At 45.1% G+C, this 24,271-nt stretch overlaps 1 protein-coding gene across 6 annotated transcripts in view; it reads left to right on the top strand.

Moving 5' to 3' along the window:
- Window positions 1-24,271, top strand: part of mastl (microtubule associated serine/threonine kinase-like) — a 68,313-nt gene that overhangs the window by 10,571 nt on the left and 33,471 nt on the right. For all 6 annotated transcript variants that reach the window (XR_005460774.1, XM_038798187.1, XM_038798190.1 and 3 more), the window contains 3 exons: window positions 3,197-3,341; window positions 3,796-3,959; window positions 13,153-14,466. Coding sequence is in view for 5 of the 6 variants with exons in the window: in XM_038798187.1 (XP_038654115.1) it covers window positions 3,197-3,341; window positions 3,796-3,959; window positions 13,153-14,466 (1,623 nt within the window). In the remaining variant the exon portion in view is untranslated. The remainder of the gene's footprint in view (window positions 1-3,196; window positions 3,342-3,795; window positions 3,960-13,152; window positions 14,467-24,271) is intronic.

Raw genomic sequence — 24,271 nt, 5'->3', positions numbered from 1 at the left:
CCCAAAGAGATTGCTTAGGCAGACTTTTTGTAACCCTAATCAACCAATGTTCACCGTACCGCTCAGTTTCCTGGGTCTTAATATCACCCTTAATAATACTTTGCCCAGTCCATCACACAAACCTGCCTCCCATCCATTGATTCCATCTACACCTCCCGCTGCCGAGGCAAAGCAGGCAGCATAATCAAGGATCCCTCCCACCCGGCTTACTCACTTTTCCAACTTCTTCCATCGGGCAGGAGATTCAGAAGTCTGAGAACACGGACGAACAGACTCAAAAACAGCTTCTTCCCCACTGTCACCAGACTCCTAAATGACCCTCTTATGGACTGACCTCATTAACACTACACCCATGTCTGCTTCATCCGATGCCAATGCTTATGTAGTACATTGTATATATTGTGTTGCCCTATTATGTATTCTCATGTATTTTCTGAATTCTGTTTAATTCCCTTTTCTTCCCATGTACTGAATGATCTGTTGAGCTGCTTGCAGAAAAATACATTTCACTGTACCTCGGTACACGTGACAATAAACAAATCTAATCCAATCCTAATTGAATGTGTAAATACTTCACCCCAAATTTTAAAAAAATATATATTTTTGCATCCAATTTTGAAACATGGATACATTACTTAATATCTCTGACCCCCAGTGACTCCAGCACACAAGGATAAATTTACTGGTTCTGAGTTAATCAGATACATGGAAATTGTGTTGGCCCAATGTTTTACACACTCTGATATCCCTCCAATTTTCCATTCATCTGATACTGTTGCTGACTTTTGCCCTCTCCAAAGCCAAAGCAACTTGTCCTAGCTTCTCTTGAGCACCTACTGTATGTTTTCTTAAGCTTTGTTTTTCCTCTAAGCAAATGGAGTGGAAAATTAAGATTCAATATACTATATAGTTAATCTGGCTCCTATCACATTGACAGTAACGTGATGGGGCATTTGTTTCTTGGACTCCAGATCTGAGAGCAAGAAGTTTTGCTGAAGTCACCACTGCTTTGTAGGAACTAAAGGGCTCTCTGAAGGTTGGCCCGCATTACTGTTGGGTCCTCCATTACAACCAAGATCATCGCCAATCCTCTCTCCAATTTGAATGCAGATTACAGGATTAACGGCAGGGTTCTGAAGAATGTGGAGGAGCAGAGAGATCTGAGTTCATGTCCATAGATCTCTGAAAGTTGCCACCCAAGTGGATAGAGCCGTGAAGAAAGCCTGTAGTGTGTTAGCATTTATTAAGAGCTGTGAGGTTATGCTGCAACTGTACAAGACCTTGGTTAGACCACATTTGGAGTATTGTGTGCAGTTCTGGTCACCTCATTATAGGAAGGATGTGGAAGCATTGGAAAGGTGCAAAGGAGATTTACCAGGATGCTGCCTGAATTGGAGGGTAGGTCCTTTGAGGAAAGGTTGAGGGATCTAGGGCTTTTCTCATTGGAGCGAAGGAGGATGAGAGGTGACTTAATTGAGGTGTATAAGATGATGAGAGGTATAGATAGAGTGGACGTTCAGAGACTTTTTCCTCAGGTGGATGTAGCTGTTACAAGGGGGCAGAACTAGAAGGTTCATCGTGGAAGGTATAGGAAGGATGTCAGAGGTAGGTTCTTTACTCAGAAAGTGGTTGGGGCGTGGAACGCACTCCCAGCTATGGTAGTGGAGTCGGACACTTCAGGAATTTTTCAAGCGGTTATTGGATAGGCATATGGAGTGCACTAGAATGATTGGGAGTAGGTTGATTTGATCTTAGTTTCAGACTAGTTCGGCACAACATTGTGGGCTGAAGGGCCTGTACTGTACTGTACAGTACTATGTTCTAATAGTTGCAGAATCTAAAACTCTGTTCCCCAACATATTGATCCCTCATTCATACTTCCACTCTGAAGCTATTACCACCAAGAATTCTCCCCCGAAACCACAAAGGGTCGAGAAATTCTATATGGTGCACCTTGTCCCTGGCTCCTGGACAGACTTGGGTGGGTGCTATTCGGATCAAACAAAATTTTCAAGTTAATCACCGGTATAACCCATAGCTTCCTGAAAGATTACTTATCACCTTAATAGCACGAAACACGGGTCAGTAGAAAAAGTAAACTTCAGAATTGGAATTAATAGCAATTTTTTCAGGATATTAGTAGGGTTATAAAGAAATAAAGTTTATTTTCAAAATTAACAGATTAAAACTTTTTTTTTCAAAGGATATAACAGATCTTTTTCTTTCGATATTAGGCTAGTAGTAAGACCTTGTCAATCATTATTCTTTTAGTCTTGGGTCTTCTGATATATTTTCTGGGTTGTTTTGGTTTTTCTTTCTTCCTCCTGCTCTTTATTTATTTCTTTACAGCCGCTGTCACTTTATTCGCTTTGCGGAGCCGTCCGCATGCCGTTGGCTTTTTTCTTCCGCTCAGTTGTCGGCTGCCTTCCGCTCCGGCTGCCTTTGTTCAACTGACTGCTGTCAACAGCCCCAACTGCCGTTATTAAAAATAACGCTGCCGCGAGCGCCAGCGCGTGCCTCCCGCATGCACTGCCAACTGCCGCCTTTCTTAAACCGCAATGGCTCCCGCAAGTCCCAGCACGACCCCCTTTCCAATAATTAAAAACAAAAATTTGAAACCACAAAAGATCCCACTGAGGTCGGTTCTACATACACCCGCAGATAAAATAGTGGCCAATCTTTTCTCTCTCCCCCGCAACATGGTCAAAAATTTGACATGATTTTTGATTGAACGGCAGGCAGATGAGCTTCAAGGCACTGACTGGTGACGTCCCGTTCCTCCAAAGACACCAGCTCAAGTTGGTCATCCGCTCCCTTTGCCCAACTTTGGATCCCCAAACAAAAACCCAAGTCCTCCCAGGACAACAGCCACAGCTCAAATGCCACATTTTTCTATTTTTTTTATTACAACAATGTGAAAATGTATTTTTAAAAAAACAATGTGAATTGCATCTTCTGCTTTAGCATTTGGTTGCAAGAATTTGTGAACTCCCATTGCCAATTAACCATAAATTCGGGCTGATTTGTTGACCTCCGAGAGCTGCTGCAAAATGTAACCACTTAAAGTGATTTTTATCATTTAAAAAGATTGTCTATTGATACAAGTTCTTGTAGAAATTAAGAATTTAAGCCCAAATACATAATACATTTTCCTTTTGTAGAGTTAAGTGCTCATGAATTTCGACTTTCTATTTAGAACACTCCAATGGGAGGGAAGATTAAAGATACGTCGCCAGTATTGAGCCCCATGATATATAACAACGCCAATCTCTCCCTTGGATCACTTTGTTCTCCTCTGCCTCAGAGTGCCAAAGCATGTGACAAGGAGCTTAAGACAAAAGGTTTGACAAACATAAATGCATTGCCAACAAATGTAAATATACTAGATTCCTGACCCCAGAAAACTGCTTGCTTTTGATATTTTGTAGTCAGCAGCTTTGTCAGATGACAACCATACTTTTCTGGCTCCACGGAGTAGACTTTGTACTTGGCCATAAGACGATTTTGAAGCCGATTATTAACAAATTATCACAAAGTGTTCAAATGCGAAAGCTGGCATTTAAAAAAACAATTGGAAAAGTAATTAATCAAATACATTAATTTGCATTTAATATAAATCTAAAATAAAGTTTATTTACTCTTTGCAAAAGCAATATTTGTCTACTTCTCATCCCATTATGGTTGTAAACCACTTTTTAACTTTGTCTGCTCTAATGTGTATATCTTATTTTGCAGTTAATATTGCTGTTGATTGTCCTGATGATGAACAGTGAACTGTACATTTTCCTCCACCAGGTACTGGCGGCTCATCTTGCAGTCCCTGTATGCCAGTTCGGTATCTGGCTCCGGACTTTATCCAGTCAAATCAGTTTGAAACATCAAGTGCCAGCAGTCAATCGCACCTGTTGCCTTCCAGCAGAGAGTCGGGGTGTATAAATAGCCCACCGTGGGAAAAAGAGGTTAGCTTTATTAACTTTATATGTTACCTATTGTTAATTACATTTTCAATATTTTCTTTCAGAACAGGCAAATATTGAAATGCAGTTTTCAAATGAGGTTAAGCACCATTTGGCCCATTTGTGATCAATTTGTTTTGATAGATCATCTTGTGTTTCTCTGTGGGTAGAGAATTCTAAACATTCAACATCCTCTAACTGAAGAAATTTGTCCTCATCCCGGTCTTAAATTGCCTACCACTTATTCTGAGACTGTCCTCTGGTTCTAAACCCTTCCTCAGCCAGGGGGAAACATCCTTCCTGCATCTACCCTGTTGAACACCTAAGAATTTTGTGCACTTCAATGAAGTAACTTCTCATTCTTTTTTTTAAAAATGTATTTTATTACAAACATGTATCAAAACTGGTCACAGCGAACAAACACCCCAGGAAACATGCTTCCCAACAATCAACTATACAGTCTGTACACATTTTTTCTCTTTTTCACACCCCCCCCCCCCCCCCCCCCCCCCCCGGTTCTTTACCCAGAGAGTAGTGGGGGCATGGAATGCACTGCCTGTGGTAGTAGTTGAGTCGGAAAAGTTAGGGACCTTCAAGCGGCTATTGGATAGGTACTTGGATTAGGGTAGAATAATGGAGTGTAGGTTAACTTCTTAAGGGCAGCACGGTAGCATTGTGGATAGCACAATTGCTTCACAGCTCCAGGGTCCCAAGTTCGATAGACTCCGGTTTCCTCCCACAGTCCAAAGATGTGCAGGTTGGGTGGATTGGCCATGAAAAATTGTCCAAAATTCTATGATTAACCTAGGACAAAGGTTCGGCGCAACATCGTGGGCCGAATGGCCTGTTCTGTGCTGTATTTCTCCTATCTATCTATCTATCCTCACACCCCCTTGAAGAGCCCTTTAACTCATACTTTATGAGGAGGGTCCACCTCCTCCTCCACTACTCTGGCTAAGACTACGAACACTCACGCCCAGAATCTTCCCAATTTTTTGCAACCCCAAAACATCCAAAACCCCAAACACCATTAGAGGTACATTAACGATTCTGGAAAGTGTTAAAATAGATAAGTCCCCTGGGCCATATGGGATTTATCCTAGGATTCTCTGGGAAGCTAGGGAGGAGATTGCTGAGCCTTTGGCTTTGATCTTTAAGTCATCTTTGTCTACAGGAATAGTGCCAGAAGACTGGAGGATAGCAAATGTTGTCCCCTTGTTCAAGAAGGGGAGTAGAGACAACCCCGGTAACTATAGACCAGTGAGCCTTACATCTGTTGTGGGCAAAGTCTTGGAAAGGTTTATAAGAGATGGGATGTATAATCATCTGGAAAGGAATAATTTGATTAGAGATAGTCAACATGGTTTTGTGAAGGGTAGGTCATGCCTCACAAACCTTATTGAGTTCTTTGAGAAGGTGACCAAACAGGTGGATCAGGGTAAAGCTGTTGATGTGGTGTATATGGATTTCAGTAAAGCGTTTGATAAGGTTCCCCACAGTAGGCTATTGCAGAAAATGGATTTCAGGGTGATTTAGCAGTTTGGATCAGTAATTGGCTAGCTGGAAGAAGACAAAGGGTGGTGGTTGATGGGAAATGTTCAGACTGGTGTCCAGTTACTAGTGGTGTACCACAAGGATCTGTTTTGAGGCTGCTGCTGTTTGTCATTTTTATAAATGACCTGGAGGAGGGCGTAGAAGGATGGGTGAGTAAATTTGCAGATGACACTAAAGTTGGTGGAGGTGTGGACAGTGCAGAAGGATGTTACAAGTTACAGAGGGACATAGATAAGCTGCAGAGCTGGGCTGACAGTGGCAAATGGAGTTTAATGCAGAAAAGTGAGAGGTGATTCATTTTGGAAGGAATAACAGGAAGACAGTGTACTGGGCTAATGGTAAGATTCTTGGTAGTGTGGATGAGCAGAGAGATCTCGATGTCCATGTCCATAGATCCCTGAAAGTTCCCACACAGGTTGAGAGGGTTGTTAAGAAGGCATGCGGTGTGTTAGCTTTTATTGGTAGAGGAATTGAGTTTCGGAGCCATGAGGTCATGTTGCAGTTGAACAAAACTCTGGTGCGGCCACATTTGGAGTATTGTGTGCAGTTCTGGTCGCCACATTATTGGAAGGATGTGGAAGCATTGGAAAGGGTGCAGAGGAGATTTACCAGGATGTTGCCTGGTATGGAGGGAAGATCTTATGAGGAAAGGCTGAGGGACTTGAGGCTGTTTTCATTAGAGAGAAGAAGGTTAAGAGGTGACTTAATTGAGGCACACAAGATGATCAGAGGAGTAGATAGGGTGGACAGTGGGAGTCTTTTTCCTTGGATGGTGATGTCTAGCACGAGAGGACATAGCTTTAAATTGAGGGGAGATAGATATAGGACAGATGTCAGAGGTAGGTTCTTTACTCGGAGAGTAGTAAGGGCGTGAAATGCCCTGCCTTCAACAGTAATGGACTCGCCAACACTAAACGTATTCAAATAGTCATTGGATAGGCATATGGACGATAAGGGAATAGTGTAGATGGGCTTTGGAGGGGTTTCACAGGTCGGCGCAACATCGAGGGCCGAAGGGCCTGTACTGCGCTGTAATGTTCTATGTGCGCATGGTCTGCTGGCCCCCGCCTACACCTCCCACACTCGTATGCTACCCCCTGAAAGAACCCACTAATTCTTGCCCGAGTCATATGCATCCTGTGCACCACCTTAAACTGTATCAGGCTCATCCTTGCACATGAGGAGGTCACGTTTACCCTACGCAGTGCCTCACATCATGCTCCTCAATTGATCTCCCCTCCCAACTCTGCTTCCCGTTTCTCCTTGATCTTCACCACCCTCTCGCCTCCGTGCTCCCCCAGCCACTTGTATATATCCCCAATTCTTCCCTCCCACACTCATTCTTTTAAATTCTGGAGAATACAGGCCAAATCTCCTCGATTGTTCCTCATGGGACGAACCCCTCATCCCAAGGATTAGTCTGGTGAACCTTCATTGCACTCCTACTATCACCAGTATATCTTTCCTTGTATAGGGAGACCAAAGCTGCTCACAATACTCCAGGTGTGGTCTCTTCAAGGTTCTATATCTGCTCCTATACAACTGCAGCAAGACTTCCTCAATTCTGTACTCCAATCCCCTTGCAATAATTCCAGTTGCCGTCCTAATTGTTTGTTGCATCTGCATGTCAGCTTTCAGTGACTTGTGAACAAGAACATCCAGGTCCCTTTGAGCATCAATATTTCCCAATCTCTCCCCATTTGAGAAATATTCTGCATTCTTATTTTTCCTACCAAGTGGTTAACTTCACATTTTTCCATATGATATTCCATCTGCTGTGCTCATGCTCACTTGCCGTCTGAATCTCCTTGAAGCTTCTTTGCACCCCCTCACAACTCCCATTCTCACCAGGTTTTTTTTGCCATTAGCAACTTGTAAAATATTACATCTAATCCCCATATCCAAATTATTGTTATCGATTGTCAATAGCTGGGACTCTACCACTGATCCTTGTGGTACCCCACTAGTCTCAGCCTGCTAACCAGAGAATGATCGCGTTTACCTATCCGTCTTGCACCCAATCCTCAATCCATGTCAGTTTATTTACCTCCAATTCCATGTGCTCTAATTTTGCTTGCTAACCTCTTTGTGTGGGTCCTTGAAAAGCCTTCTGAAAATCCAAATGGATCACATCCACTGGTCCTCCTGGTCACCTCAAAAAAAAATTTAAAAAAAAATCTGACAACAGCTTGTCAAACATAATTTCCCTGTCATAAATCTACATTGACGCAATCCCACCGTTATTTTCTTAGTGTCTAGTTATCATATCTACAATGGATACTAGCATTTCCACTACTGCTAACAATCTGTAGCTCACTATTTTTTCTCTTTTTTTTTCTTCCCCCCCCCCCCCCCCCCCCCCCCCTTTCTTAAATAGTAGAGTTACATTTGCTACCATCTTTTCTGTAGGCACCATTCCAGAATCTATTGAACTTTGAAAGCTGATTGCCTATGCATCCACTATCTCTACAGCCATCTCTTTCATCACTTGGGATGTAGATCGTTGGGTAGGGTTCAGCTTTCAATCCCACGTAATTTCTCCATTTTTTTTACTAGTTCCAATTTCTTTCGGGTCCTCAATCTAGCTATAGATAGAGTATTTTTTATTTCTAAATCCAAAAGGTGCATTTATTTTTTGTACCTCTTCAAACTAGCATGGGAAGTCTAGTCTGCACTGTTTATCGTGCGATTTTTGTGCTGAGCCTGTCAACATGAAACTTAGCACAGGTACCCTATTTATTATTCTGTGTTACATCTTTATTTTCTGACTATTTTATTTACTTAGACTATAGCTAGCCCATCTTTGGGCTATTTTAAGTTTGTTTGTGGTATTCAAAAAGCCAAATTATCTAAAATTCAATCATCCCCAAGGATTATGGATAAAGGATAACCTGTGATTCCTTAGCTCCCCAATATTTCAGCAATATGTTTGTTTTCCTCTGAAGGCAGATGCAAAGTATTTAGTTTCTGCCATTTTCTTAATATCATTAATTCTCCATTTTCTGTTACTTACCTTTTTCCTTTCCCCATACATTTGGATCTTTTACTGTCTGTTTTTATGCTCCTCATTAGTTTACTTCCATTCTGTTATCTCTTTCTTTAAATTAATTTCTTGTTTCTCCTTTTACTGAATTTTAAAATGCTCCCAATCCTCGGGTTTAATTTTTTTGGCATCTTCCTTTGATCTAAGAATTTTTAACTTTGTTTCTTAGTTTAGGTTGAATAACTTGTTTTGTTTGCTTTTTGTTCCTAAAGGAATGCAAATTTGTTGCAAACCATGTATCAATTGTTTAAATGCAAGCCATTGTGCCTGTCTATCATTATACTTTTTAAATGTAATTCCCAATCCCAAGGTGAGAGCAGAGATGCTGAAGATGGGTTGGACACTGTTGAGAGCCCTGCCGACCACAGTGGGTGGGGAACCATGATTAAGGAAGAATGAAGACATGTCTTCGGTTGACAGGGCATTTCAACTCCCCGTTCTTCTATCCATGTCAATCTGCACCTATCGCTGCCCCCTATCCACCCCACCTCTCCACACACACCCCCCACAATGGTAGAAACCTGACCTTATTTCCAGTTCTCTCTAGCTTTGACAAAGTCTCCTTCAGACTCGACATTAGCTCCCTTCTCTCCACAGATGCTTTCAGACCTGCTGTGATTATCCAGCATTATTTTGTTTGCAAAAGTAATACCATTTTTTAAAAAAAAACATTTTATTAAGACATTGATGATTTTATAACAATAAACAATACAAATACAAATGTACACACAGTTCAGTGTGAACAGGCTCAAACCCATGGTTCCCTGGGATTAGAATCAACTTCAGTATCGCAGTGGTTAGCACCGTTGTTTCACAGCGCCAAGGGCCCAAGTTCGATTCCCGGCTTGGGTCACTGCCTGTGTGAAGTCTCCACATTCTCGCCGTGTGCAGGATACTGTACAATGTGCTGAGGCTGATGCCACAAAACGAAAAAGGCTTTAGCCAATCTAATAAAACGGAGTACAGAAATATTTTAGAATTTAAGCAAATTAATGTAGAACAAGATTGCTGGTTGATTGTGCTTGGAATGCCATGAGAAGTAAGTTACATTTGGGCAGCATAGTGGCACAGTGGTTAGCACTGCTGCCCCACGGTGCCAAGGTCCCAAGTTCGATCCCAGCCCTGGGTCTCTGTCCATGTGGAGTTTGCACACTCTCCCCGTGTTTGCATGGGTTTCACCCCCACAACCCACAGCTGTGCAGGGTAGGTGGATTGGCAACACTAAATTGACCCTTAATTGGAAAAAATGAATTGGGTATTCTAAATTTTTAAAAAAAAAAGAAGTAACTTGTATTTTCACCTGGTAATGTCTAGATAGAAAACTAGGAGCGGAAATCATTGTACCCCTGACGGATGGCAACTAAAACATGATTCAAATGTGATAGGTCAGAGATAAATGAACAGAACAAACTAATATTCCATACACAACTTTAAAAAGGTCCAAGCTTATATAGCTTAAAATTATGATGTGGAGATGCCGGTGTTGGACTGGGGTGAGCACAGTAAGAAGTCTTACAACACCAGGTTAAAGTCCAACAGGTTTGTTTCAAACACTAGCTTTCGGAGCACTGCACCTTCCTCAGGTGAATGAAGAGGTATATTCCAGAAACAAAAATATAGACAAATTCAAAGATGCCAGATAATGCTTGGTATGCGAGCATTTGCTGGTAATTAAGTCTTTACAGATCCAGAGATAGGGGTAACCCCAGGTTAAAGAGGTGTGAATTGTCTCAAGCCAGGACAGTTGGTAGGATTTCGCAAGCCCAGGCCAGATGGTGGGGGATGAACGTAATGCGACATGAATCCCAGGTCCCGGTTGAGGCTGCACTCATGTGTGCGAAACTTGGCTATAAGTTTCTGCTCGGCGATTCTGCGTTGTCGCGCGTCCTGAAGGCCGCCTTGGAGAACACTTACCCGGAGATCCTCCCCAATCACCTTTGGAAGGCACTCCTCCAACCCAAGTGCCAGCACCTTCACCAGTATCCTGGCACCCACATTCAACAAAGATATCGGCCTATACGATTCACACTCCACCTGGTCGTTGTCCTTCTTAGGCAACAATGAAATTGATGCCTCTCCCATTGTCTCTGGCAGTGCCCCCTTAGCCATCACATCTTCAAACTCTCCATCAATAGCGGCGCCAACCTATCCATTAACTTTTTATAAAATACTGGGAAACCATCAGGCCCTGGAGCGTTACCTGTCTGCATTGTCCATATCGCTACCAGCACTTATTCCACACCCACTGGCACCTCCAACCCTCCTCTCCTACTGTGGGACACTCCAAGCACACCTTTTCTCTCGCGCTCTCTCTCTCTCTCTCTCTCTCTCTCTCTCTCGCTCTCGCTCTCGCTCTCGCTCTCTCTCTCTCTCTCTCTCTCTCTCTCTCTCTCTCTCTCTCTCTCTCTCTCTCTCTCTCTCTCTCTCTCTCCTCTTCCCCCCCCCCCCCCCCCCCCCCCCCCCCCCCCCCCACACACACAAAAAAAAAACTCCCTCATGTCTGACTAATCCTCTGGAGGTTCTGACATATACAAATTCTTATAGAACTCCTCAAATGCCTCGTTCACTTGCTCCGGTGCCACCACCAGCTCTCCTGGACCGAACAATCCCTCGCAGCCGCCTTCTGGCAGAGCTGGCCCTGAAGCTGTCTCCCCATACTCGTACATGGGTTCCCTTACCTGCCTCAATTGCCAAACCACCTTTTCCGTGTACACCAGTCAAACCTCACCTGTAGCTCCTTCCTCCTCTCCAGAAGATCCGAAGTCAAATCCTCTGCACACCTTGCATCCGCATTCACAATCTCCTACCAACCACTGCCGCTTCCCTCTTGCCTCTCTGTTCACCTGAGCCTTAAACGAGGTGACCTCGCCACTCACTACTGCTTCCAACACTTTCCATGCACTGAAGGTAAAACCTCCCCATTCTATAGAATCCTACGTAATCCTCAATCACCGTCCTGTTTTGGTACAGAAATTTGGGTCCGACAACAACCCTACATCCAAACTCTGAGCTAGCCCCTTCTCCAGTGCCACATCCGCCCAATATGGAGCATGATCAGAGATAACAATCGTGGAATATTCTGCCTTCCTCGCCCTGGCCTACAGTGCCTTTCCCATAACAAAAAAAAATTAAATCCTTAACTACACATTGTGTACTGGCGAAATGAATGCATACTTCCTATCCCGCAGGTGCAAAAACCTCCACGGGTCCCTCTCCCCCATCTCCCTCCTAAGCGCAACCAACACCTCTTCTCCCCTGTATGCGGGTATGACATCCAACATCTTCAAAACTCTGCATCGTTCAAATTCAGGACGTATACAACATCAACCTTCCCTCCAATGCACCTGTTGCTATAACGTACTTACGCCTCCCCAACCACCACTGCCTGCATGCCCTAGCCAAACCTGAATGGAAATCTGACTCAGCACCACATCAGCTTTCAAGTTCCTCAAATTTGAGAAAACCCACACTTGCATCACCGGTCCTCCCAACCCTTGCATGTTCCATGTCACCACCTGGATCGGGGGTCTCCCACCACCCCCCTCCTTTCCTATCAGTCATAACTGCTACCCCTGGCCCTGCCACCTTCCTGCCGCAAATAATAAATTCCCTTATTGCTACACTGCTGTATGTCTCTCTCTTTCGTTCATCACATCTTCCCTTGCCCCAACTATTTAGTTTAAAGCTCACTCTAATGTCCTAGTTATACGACTCAAAGTTTCTGTTATCCATTAGCATAGAGTCATGATTCCCAGCTTTACCTCTCCACTAACACCATGGACTCATTTATGCTGCCTGATTCCCTGTATGACATCAAGTCATGAATGAAAGGATGTTTTCTGCAGTTCAAGATTTGGGAAGATTTTAAGTTATATCATACTGTGTGACCAATGAATAGTTAGCACTATGATGGAAGGTTATAATTTACATTGCCAAAATATTTTATTGACACTGGCTCCCGCCAAATGGGATTAATACCCTGAAAACGGATCTTTGAATTTTGGTATGCAAATACCATGACGCTTTGGTGTGAAACTTGTAAATTTTAAAAACTATTTTAAATGAGTCATTGCAATCTGTTAAGTTAACACAAAGACTTTCATACAAGTAGGTTAAATGCTTTCAAGGCCTTCACCGTTAAACGTCATAGAGAATTCCACTTTACAAACACGGTTGTGCGTTCCAACTGAAGTAAAGATGAGGTGAACCAATCCAGATCCTCAAAATACTGAAAGATGTGGACGTGGCAAATGCAAGTGGAATAATGAGCAATTCCAATTGTAAGACATCTTGTGAAACAGTGTAGTCAGTGACTGATTTAAATAATTGCAGATTGAGTGTATTTTGGGGTACTAATGCGATACTGTAACATGTGCTTAGAATATCTGGGAATGAGGTGGGAGTCTGCAGATAGATTAATGTTTACACTGAAGCACATTTTGAATTGAACTCCTTGGATTGGGTCAATCCAAAACTTGCATTGTATTTGTAGTTGTCAGAGGTAGCTAAATTGCTTACTGGATGCACCTAGGTTAATCAGTTTGCAGAACAAGCATTTTTGTTCTGCACTGGATTTTAATTTTTCTGTGATCTCTGCAGGGCACCGAGACCATACAGCCTACTGTTGGGACAGCTATCACTGGGAACTGCATAAGGAAGAATGGCAAAGATGAAGACACTTTGGGGGCCGCTGTTTCTCCAGCTGAGAATAAAAGCATGTTCAATGGAATGAGTGGACATCAGATTCGGGCCACGCCTCTTAACAATGTGGCGGCAAAGGGCCTTATCAAAAAATGCCTTTACAAAAACGTGAGAAGGGAAGACGAGAAACGTACTTCACCTACAGCTGAGGGGACCAAAGACAACGTGCACAGACTTTGTATCCCTTCACCTCCTTGGGGAGCTAAAGGAATGGAAAGCTCTGTGAATTTTAGCCAAGATGTATTTCGCATGATACCAAGAGGGATGGTTCTGTCTGAAAATTTACATCTCCTAGGCTATCTAAAGGGTTCTTCACCTAATACTGCCCAAAAATATGAAAATGGATTTCAAGAGGAAAGTCGAAATCAGCAAAACAAGTCAAAGAGAACCTTTGATCAGATAGATCACAGCCCATTTTCAGTCAGCTCCCGCAGGAAGAGGTCTAATTTTGAGTATAAACGTGGATGTGAAATACCAGAATTCCAGCCAGTTGCTAACACTGGTTTAACCAGGGAAATACAGGCACTGGAATTGGGTTCGGCAATAATTAACTGCAAATGTTCTGATGTAATTCATGGGGACTTGGAGGAGAACACCAGTATTTCTGAAAGAATATCTGAGATTACACCTGCCACTTCCTTAGCCAAAAACCTGTTGAGTGAACTGGATGAGCAATGTGAAAAGGAAGACTGTATTAATTACAGTTTTCAGACTGCTGGGAATGACAGTCTGAAGAGAAGCTTGAGCATGTATTCTGCGTCTTCAACTCAGGATACATCTTTCATAGAGTATCATTTTGAGAAAGCATTAGATGCAAGTACCAAAGACACTTCACTCGAGGAGTTCACCGCTAAAGGCAAAGTAACCCCACTGTCATCTCTTCTATATAAAACGCTTACTTTTCCTCACCGTACGTCTCTAAAGCATCAGAAGGCAAGTGGTGCTAGTAATCAGTGCTTCACCCACTCAGCAGAAACCAGCTATGACCAGCCATCACTCCCAATCAATCCTTTGACATCACACCAAAACAAACCTATTGTAGGATTCCGAAGTTATTGCAGTCCAATATATGAATCTGATTTGTCTGTACAGTCCAGGATGAGTATAGATCCTGTGGAGAACATGGATACATCTCTTTGCAATGGCAGCTACCCACAAGCTATGACACCTCTACCAAGAGTCCAACCATGCAGGGTAACAGGATCATTTCAGGTAAGTTATCTTTTGATATTGTACAAATAACTGCAACATGAATTCTGAAAACTTTGTTTGAAATGGTTATGTTTAAACAAATCAGATGTGAAACAACAAAATGCTACAAAGAACACAAAGTTCTTTAAGATGGTTTCAAAATTTCTCCCGTACTCCATCATGCTGACATGGAGAAAAACTAACCTGGAATTCTGATACGGGGGCTGGTTTAGCACAGTGGACTAAACATCTGGTTTGTAATGCAGAACAATGCCAGCAGTGCGGGTTCAATTCCCGTACCGGCCTCCCCGAACATGTGCCGGAATGTGGCGACTAGGGGCTTTTCACAGTCACTTCATTTGAAGCCTACTTGTGACAAGCTATTATTACGATGATGACGACGACGACTGATTGATTGATGCTATAAAATATGTAAAGCACACGAGGCAGAATCTTGCACTGGTAATGGTGTTGGGCGGGAGCACTTGATTTGACCTGAGACAAAAAATCAGTTTCCCAAAGGCGGAATAAGCTGTTGGAATTTTGTTCTCCTGACTTTGAGGTGGGTTAAAAGCCGGTCGAGCACTCCGACCTGTCGGAAAACCCTATTTCCTTGTACAAGCATGTCATGAATGCTCATTAAAAGGCCACCTCGATGGAATTGCTTTTTGTTTCCACCTCTTTTAAGTTCCCTGCCAGTGGTTAATTGGAACGTTCAGTTTGTGGTGCACCCCTGTCAAGCTTCACTTCATTTCATCCATGGCTTTGAGGTCAGCAGATTCTGCTCGATGACTTTGTCAAAGCCATCGGACTCAACGTTAGCTCTTTTCTCTCCCAATAGATGCTGCCAGATTTGCTGAGATTTTCCAGCATTTTCCCTTTCGTTTCAGATTCTGCTCACTCTTTCATATTGAGTGCCAGTAGTACATGTTGCACTGTGGCTGGGCACAGGAGGCACCTTACCTAATAACGAGGTTCTCTGCCACAAGCCTAACTTTACTGGCCAATATACACATTGGGGTTCCTGCAATTCCACATGCTACAAGATTGACCGTGTCGGCAATCTCACTGTGCAAGCTTGATTCTGAAATAGGGTACAAATCGAAGCCATCCTGCAGGATAATGGCCACTGTGATGAGATCATTGCTTTTTTAAAAAATACGTTTACAGTACCCAATTCATTTTTTCCAATTAAGCGGCAAATTAGTGTGGTCAATCCACTTACCCTGGATATCTTTTGGGTTCTGGAGGCAAAACCCACACAAACACTGGAGAATGTGCAAACTCCACAGGGATAGTGACCCAGAGCCGGGACCGAACCTGGGACCTCGGCGCCTTGATGCAGCAGTGCTAACCACTGCACCACTGTGCTGCCCCTGATGAGAACATTGCTAACTGTATATTGTGCAATTCTTGAATGGGCCTGAGGCCTCTATAGGCTCTGAAAAAGTGCCCAGCTGACCTCCGATTACACTCTAATGCTAAGGTACCTCAAAAATCTGAGCAATATGTTGAAGCTAGCTGTCCCACTCCTGCAGAATGGCCTATACACAAATGAGTAATTTTGTATGTGAATTTCAGTGCCAGTGTAATGCCAGCTATGTAGGCCATACATGCCAACAACTGGTGGCGGACTGTAACAATCAGCACAGCTGGCGATACATGGCCACTGCAGAACCTGAACACACTCTCTTCTCACATGACCGTAGCAACTTAAACTAGACTAAATCACCCATAGCCTCATCCTGACAGTGTGCATAGCATCTTATCAGCGGTCTAAACTCCTTTTCAGCCAGAGACACCTGCTCTCAAAGGGACCTAACCAGACAGTTCAGTCTTTGAGGCATGGGTCAACATGGAGCAGTAGCATGAGAGTGCCATATGCCCCTTTGCAGTCACTTCTCAATGCAGACTAATGAATCCTGCAATTGTCAAAACCCTTTCTCCTAGATGGCCTTTGCATTAGGGCGAAACCCTGAGCTGTCATTTTGAACACTAGTGTTTCCTGCATAGACTGATTCTAGTGTGTCTCAAATTACTGAAAGCCCTGTCATGCAATGATTTCCAAGTCCATTTTAGTGCTATCACTTCAGGGATTACTGGCACTCTTGATAAGGAGGCGAACAGGTCCAAACTTACTCTGAGACATGGGAATGGCCAGAAATCCAACACTGCAACTCCTCTTGCAGTCGAGGCTAATTTGTCTTGTTCAGTTGCTTGGTCGCTGAAATTGACATCACCAAGGAAGGACATTCAACAGATGTGGTCACCACATCTTTCTCCAGACAGCTGGGGTAGTCTCTAGGTTTCAACTGTTAAAGATTACAGTGTCCAACCGCAGTCATTCATGCCTGAAATTTCTTTCACTATGAACCTTTGGGCACAAGTGGCTGATTTCATCCCCAGAAGTAATCAAACCATTCACACATAACTGGCAGGAGTGCAATGGTAATAGGAAATGTCGTGAGCTACTACATCTCCCAAATGCACAGCATGGTTATCAGCAAGAATTGGCTGAGAGGACATTAGCGAACGAGATGGATTGTCATGGCAATCGACAATTGTTTCATGGTCATTATTGATGGCATGTGTTCACACACTGTCCAGTAAGAATTACTTGGGACTTCCCTGCCAGCTGCCAAACTTGGGACTTCAGAGCTGAAGATTCTGCCCATGAAATCCATGTCACCTTCCATTGTTGTATCTGTGGTGTTTATTTACTTGCTAGTGTATAGTACGTGTTATGATGACAAATTTGACCATAGTGTTGGGAACTGCTATTTGAGAAAATTGTTCATATGCGGCACTCTTTCTAACAGGAAACTTGGTCACATTTTCACATTGTGGAGGGTCATTTCATTACAGTATCTCGCTCTTTCACATGAACCTGCTAATATTTAAAATAGAGCCTTTTGCCAGAAGATGCAGTATTAAATGGGCCTCCACATTACTCTGGTATGGTTTTAAAATTTGTTATCACCTAACACTTAAGACTATAAAGCAGTGTTTTTCAAACATTTTTTCCCGGGGCCCACTTTTGCCAACCGGCCGACCCCTGATCTTCGTGACCCGCACTGGCCAAGCTTCTCGACACACCATTTTTGCTTACCTTTCATGTGATGGGTGCGCCTGCTTAGTTCTCACAATCTAATTTTCTTTATCATTCAATGTTACATTTTTGCTAAGAACTTCAGCTGATGTTCAGGTTCTCACTGAATCCTTTCGGAAAAAAATCAAGAGGTTTGTCCCTAACTCACCATGCTTAGTCTTCAAATGCCTGTGAAGTATTGAGGGTTTCAGACTTTCATTGCAGTACTTCCCTGCATATAACACATGGGCGTTGCATCCTGATTTGCATTGGCACAATTAATAAAGCCATATCTCGGGAAATCATCTTTATCCAGCTTTGTTTCCAATTTCCGCTTCTTAATGGGTTGATCACCAGAGGCCCTGGCGCTCACACCAGCACTGCTTTGTCCTGCCGTGGACTCTTCTGAGCAGCGCTTTCCGGCAGATTTTGTTGTGAGATCCTGACCTGTTTATGTCTCTGGCCCTCTTGCTTGCTGGCAGCTACAAAATGGAAGAATCACTCCTCCATGATTTTGGCCAAAGCCACGGATGTATAGGGCATGCAAAGTTGGTGTTTGGGCCGGGGCGTGTGACCTGCTCTCTGTCACTGCACCTGGCAAGAAGTCTCCATTGTTTTCAAAGGAGGAGGCGGTGCTGGGACAACATGCTGACGTCAGAAGAAGATGGTCTGCCCTGCTGGGATTCGGGCCTGTGCACTGCCGGATTTGCCTGAGGGGCCACGCATGTACGGATGGCCTGTGGATCATGACCCTGACTTTGATGAACCCTGCCATAATTTACAGAAACAGAAGCAGGCTACTCGACCCATTGAGTCTGCACCGCTATTTAATGCGATCCATGGCTGATCTGATATAATCCTCAACTCCACTTTCCATACTTACTCTCATAACCCTTGATTCACTCACTGATTAAAAATTGGTCTATATGTTTTGGCTTTTGCTTCCCTGATAGCCCGGTGGCGAATACTATTGGCGTGGAGGGACTCAAAGCCCCCGAAGACTGAGTTGTGGCTTGCGGACATGTTGAGTTTCCTGGGTATGGAAAAAATTAAGTTCGCCTTGAGGGGATCTGTACAGGGGTTCGCCCGGAGGTGGCAACCATTTATTGACTTCTTTGCGGGAGAGTGAGGGGGGGGGAAGAGTAGAGTAGGAGGGATAAAACGGCGGGTAGTACCAGTGGGAGAGGAGCGGGCTTGTGCAGTATGTTACGATTGAAGTATTGAAAGTACACGGATGTTTGCACATTTTTGCCTTTTTTGCTTTCTTTCTGTTGATGTCTGCAACTGTTTACAACACCAAAAACTACCTCAATAAAATTGTTTATTAAAAAAAAAAATCGGTCTATCTCATCTTGAACATACTTAAAAACCCAGCCTTTAAAGCTACCTGCAGTGAAGAATTCAACTAATTCACTACCTCCTGGACTCCCACATAAGGAAACATCCTCTCAGCATCTACTCTGGCAAGCTGCCTGAGAATTGTATATGTCTAATAAGGTTGCTTCTCATTTTTCTAAACGCCAATGAATACTGGTTCATCAACCTCTGCTCAGAAGAAAGACCCTCCATAACCGGGATCAACCTAGTGAACCTTCCCCAGTTCTGCCAATATATCTTTCCTTAGATAAGAGGATATCTATGTCTTCCTCACGATCTGCCTGATCTGGGTGGGTATTAGCCAAGTACAACTCGTTGTCACATTTGTAGATGGTGTTGAGGTTGTAGCGTTGTAACTTAGCATTATGCATTGCAGACACAGTGTGATGAGGCTTCTTTAAAATAGTTGAGAGTAGCTGGTGATCAGTTTCAAAAGCTGCAGAACAACCATATGGGATGTCATGACATTTTTCACTGGTTTTAAAAACTACAGCAAAAATGTCCTTTTTTGATTTGTGCACAACGGGTGCAAACCCTTGAAGCAAAGGCTATTGATCTGCCATTCTGGATGCAGTCTGCACCAAGTCTGTGCTGGGAGGAGTCTGCTGATAGAATACCAGTGAACCTGTAAGTGCTTGTTTAAGTGTTGAAGACCATTGTGGTGCTCTTGCCAGCAGCATTCGACATCCTGGTGGAGAAGTTGACAGAGGTCCAGTGATCTCACTATTAACACGGATAAACTTGGAAAGAACATTTGTCATACTAGGAAAATTCTGTAAAGTGTGCTTGTCCACTGGAATGGCTACCTGTCGCATAGCCCTGGTCTTGTCTGGATGGGGCTTTACACCATCGTCTGCAGCAAAGCGCCACGTAAGGAGCCTGGTTGACCCTGAACCTGCATTTTGCATGGTTCAGCTCTAGTTGGATGGTCCTGATTGTGTCAAGGACAAGATGAAGATATGCATTGTGTTCTTGCACAGTGTGACCCCCAAACAAGGATGTCATCAGCAATGATGCTCGCTCGCTCTCTCTCTCTCTATCGGAGACATGGCTGAACAAAGAACAAAGAAAAGTACAGCACAGGAACAGGCCCTTCGGCCCTCCAGGCCTGTGCCGACCTTGCTGCCCGTCTAAACTAAAATCTTCTGCACTTCCAGGGTCCGTATCCCTCTATTTGGAGGAAAATGTTACTGGTCTGAAAAGTTTGCAGACGACACAAAGGTTGGTGGAATTGCGGATAGCAATGAGGACTGTCCGAGGGTACAGCAGGATTTAGATCGTTTGGAGATTTAGGCTGTGAGATGGCAGATGGAGTTTAATCCAGTTGTGGTTAGTTTAGAGGATTTTTAATCTGCCAGAACCTCATTTTACATTGAGAGCGATGAACACCTTGGCATTTGGCATGTCTGCAATAGCCTGTTCCACTGTCTTCATAGTGATGTGGTCTGAGCAGTACGTTGTTCAAGTACACTGGGTCAGTGCATATCCTGACCGTGCCATCTTTTTTTTACTGCAGTTACCATTGCTGAAACGTATTCCATGGCCTCTTCTATAAGAGGAATGACACCTAGTACTGTCATCTGATATAGCTCATCAATGACTTTTTGCTTCATGGCTACTTGTACTCTTCTCTGAGCATGGACTGTTGGTGGTACAGAATTATCTAGTCTCAATGTGGTGTACATTAGTAGCTTACAAATGATCTGTCAGTTGAAGAGTTATTTGTATGTTGTCGTCTCTGGGCTTGGTGTTGTACAGCATGCACTTCAGGGCTAAAATTAGCCCCAATGCAACACTGTCCTGAAGCCCTAGTAGAGGCGTTACATTCTGGTCAACTATTTGGAACTTGAAATTTCCCTATGTGTATGGAGGGTTGCTATGCCTTCCGTGTGTATTGTCTGTCCGCCATAAGCCACAAGGTGATTCTGGGATCTGGCGCTGCATATGAGTGTACTTCCCGTAACCTTTGGTTGGAGTGTGCATTATTCTTCGCTCCAGTATAAATCTTGACTTTGAGTCTGGCGTTGCTGTTGATTTATGTTGAGAGTGGTGAAGATCACATTGTAAGGTTGTCAGCACTTGCAATAGTGTTGTTGGAGGCACTGTAGCGCTATGGTTTGGTTGAACTCCAACTCACCTTGCTGATGCTCCTATCCCTGGAGAATCAAGCTGCTGTCATGCTGCCAACAGCAGAGGAGGGATGCTATGGTTCCATTTGCTGCAATTGTTGCATTTTTTTTTAATAAACAATTTTATTGAGGTAGTTTTTGGCTTTATAAACAGTTACAGACATCATCAGAAAGGAAGCAAAAAAGGCAAAAATGTGCAAACATCCACGTACTTTCAATACTTCCATCGTAACATATTGCACAAGCCCGCTCCCCTCCCACCGGTACTACCCGCCATATTTTCCCTCCTACTCTACTCTACCCCCCCCCACCCCCCTGCTGACGCTCACTCTCCCGCAAAGAAGTCAATAAATGGTTGCCACCTCCGGGTGAACCCCTGCACAGATCCCCTCAAGGCGAACTTAATTTTTTCCATCCCCAGGAAACTCAACATGTCCGCAAGCCACCACTCGGTCTTCGGGGGCTTTGAGTCCCTCCACGCCAATAATATTCGTCGCCGGGCTATCAAGGAAGGAAAGGCCAAAACATCGGCCTCTTTCTCCCCCTGGACGCCCGGGTCTTCCGAAACCCCAAAAATTGCCACCCCTGGACTCATCACCACCCTTGTTTTTAGCACCTGGGACATGACCCCCGCAAATCCCTCCCAGTACCCCCTCAGCTCAGGGCATGCCCAAAACATGTGAACATGGTTCGCTGGTCCTCCCGCGCACCTAGCGCATTTGTCCTCTATCCCGAAAAATTTGCTCATCCGAGCCACCGTCATATGGGCCCGGTGAACGACCTTAAATTGGATCAGCCCGAGCCTAGCACATGTCGCGGTCGAGTTTACCCTACTCAGGGCCTCTGTCCACAGCCCATCCTCCATTTCCCCGCCTATCTCCTCCTCCCATTTAAGTTTCAGTTCCTCTGTCTGGGACCCTTCCTCCCTCATGAGCACCGTATATATACCCGAGACTCTGCCCTCCCCTTCTTCCCTCCTAGAGACTATTCTGTCGAGGATCCCCATTGGCAGGAGGCGCGGGAAAGATGGGACCTGTCTACGAACAAAGTCCCGCAACTGTAAGTATCTAAAATCATTTCCCCTTACCAACCCAAATTTCTCCTCCAAGCTCCTCAAACTCGCGAAGCTCCCTTCCAGGAACATATCACCCACCCTTCCCGCCCCTGCTCGCCGCCATACTCGGAACCCCCCATCCATACTGCCGGGGGCAAACCGATGGTTGTCGCAGATTGGCGCCCAGACAGACGCCAACATCTCCCCCACATGCCTCCTCCACTGGCCCCATATCTACAGGGTCGCCACCACTACCGGGCTGGTGGTGTACTTGGCCGGCGGCAGCGGTAGAGGAGCCGTGACCAGGGCTTCCAAACTGGAGCCCCTGCACGAAGCCGCCTCCACCCGCTCCCAAATAGACCCCGTACCCACCATCCACTTCCTTATCATAGCGATGTCGGCCGCCCAGTAATAATTGACCAGACTCGGCAAAGCCAGCCCTCCCTCGCTGCGGTTCCTCTCCAACATCGCCGCCTTCACCCGTGGAGACTTTCCCGCCCAGACAAAGCTCATGATCAGCCCGTTAACTCTTTTGAAGAAGGACTGTGGGATAAAGATCGGGAGGCACTGAAAAATAAACAAAAATCGAGGAGGATTGTCATCTTTACAGTCTGCACCCTCCCTGCCAGCGACAGCGGGAGTGCATCCCATCTCCGAAACTCTCCCTTCATTTGCTCCACCACCCTGGCCAAATTTAACTTATGCAGCCTGCCCCAGTCTCGTGCCACCTGGATTCCCAAATACCGGAAATTTTCCTCAACCAGCCTAAACGGTAGCCCTCTCAATCTGTTCTCCTGGCCCCTTGCCTGGACCACAAACATTTCACTCTTGACCGTATTTAATTTGTATCCTGAGAACTGGCCGAACTCCCTCAGCATTCCCAGTATAGTTCCCATCCCGGCCACTGGGTCCGACACGTACAGGAACAGGTCGTCTGCATAAAGAGAAACCCTGTGTTCAACCCCGCCCCTCACCATCCCCTTTCAACCCTCTGAGGCTCTCAGCGCAATCGCCAGCGGCTCTATGGCCAGCGCAAACAGCAGCGGGGAGAGCGGGCAGCCCTGCCTGGTCCCTCGGTACAACCTAAAGTACTCCGAAACTTCTCTGTTGGTCCTGACGCTGGCCCTCGGGGCCTGATATAATAATTTGATCCAATCCACCAATCCCTCCCCGAACCCAAACCGTCCGAGCACCTCCCATAGATAGTCCCACTCCACCCGGTCAAAGGCCTTCTCGGCGTCCATTGCCACCACTACCTCCACCTCTCTACCCGCCGGGGGCATCATTATCACATTGAGCAATCTCCTCAGATTGGCCGCCAGCTGCCTACCTTTCACGAACCCCGTTTGATCCTCCACAATCACCTCCGGTACACAGTCCTCCATTCTACCCGCCAGTACCTTTGCCAGGAGCTTGGCGTCCACATTAATCAGGGAGATTGGCCTGTAGGACCCGCACACCTCCGGGTCTTTACCCCGCTTCAATATCAGAGATATGGTGGCTTGTGACATTGTCGGCGGCAGGGTTCCTCTGTCCCTTGCCTCATTGAAAACCCTCGCCAAGACCAGTCCCACCAGCTCGGAGAACTTCCTATAAAACTCTACTGGGTATCCATCCGGCCCCGGGGACTTCCCCGACTGCATGGCCTTTAGGCCCCCCAATACCTCCTCTACTCTAATCGGGGCTCCCAGCTCTTCCACTCGCCCCCCCCCCCCCAACTGTTGGGAATGTTAACCCGTCCAGAAACCTTTTCATCCCCTCCGGTTCTTCCGTTGGCTCCGAAGTATACAGCTTACGATAGAAGTCCCGGAATACCCTATTCAATTCTGCCGGATCCTCCACTTTGCGCCCCCCCTCGTCCCTCACTCTACCTATTTCCCTGGCCGCCTCCCTCCTCCTGAGTTGCTGCGCTAACAGTCTGCTGGCCTTTTCCCCATACTCGTACACCACTCCCCTCGCCTTCCTAAGCTGTTCCACGGCCCTGCTCGTGGATAGTGCCCCCAGTTCCGCTTGTAGTCTCTGCCTCTCCCTGAGTAAAACCTTCCCCCGGGGACTCCGCGTGCTCTTCATCTATCCGACCAATTTCCCTGACCAAACTATCCATGTCTGCCTTGGCTCTGTGGGCCCCAATTGAAATCAGCTCCCCCCGCACTACTGCCTTTAGCGCCTCCCACATGG

This window comes from Scyliorhinus canicula, chromosome 5 (genome assembly GCF_902713615.1).
Source record: "Scyliorhinus canicula chromosome 5, sScyCan1.1, whole genome shotgun sequence".
NCBI lineage: Eukaryota > Metazoa > Chordata > Chondrichthyes > Carcharhiniformes > Scyliorhinidae > Scyliorhinus > Scyliorhinus canicula.
This window is presented reverse-complemented; position numbering and strand designations above follow the sequence as displayed.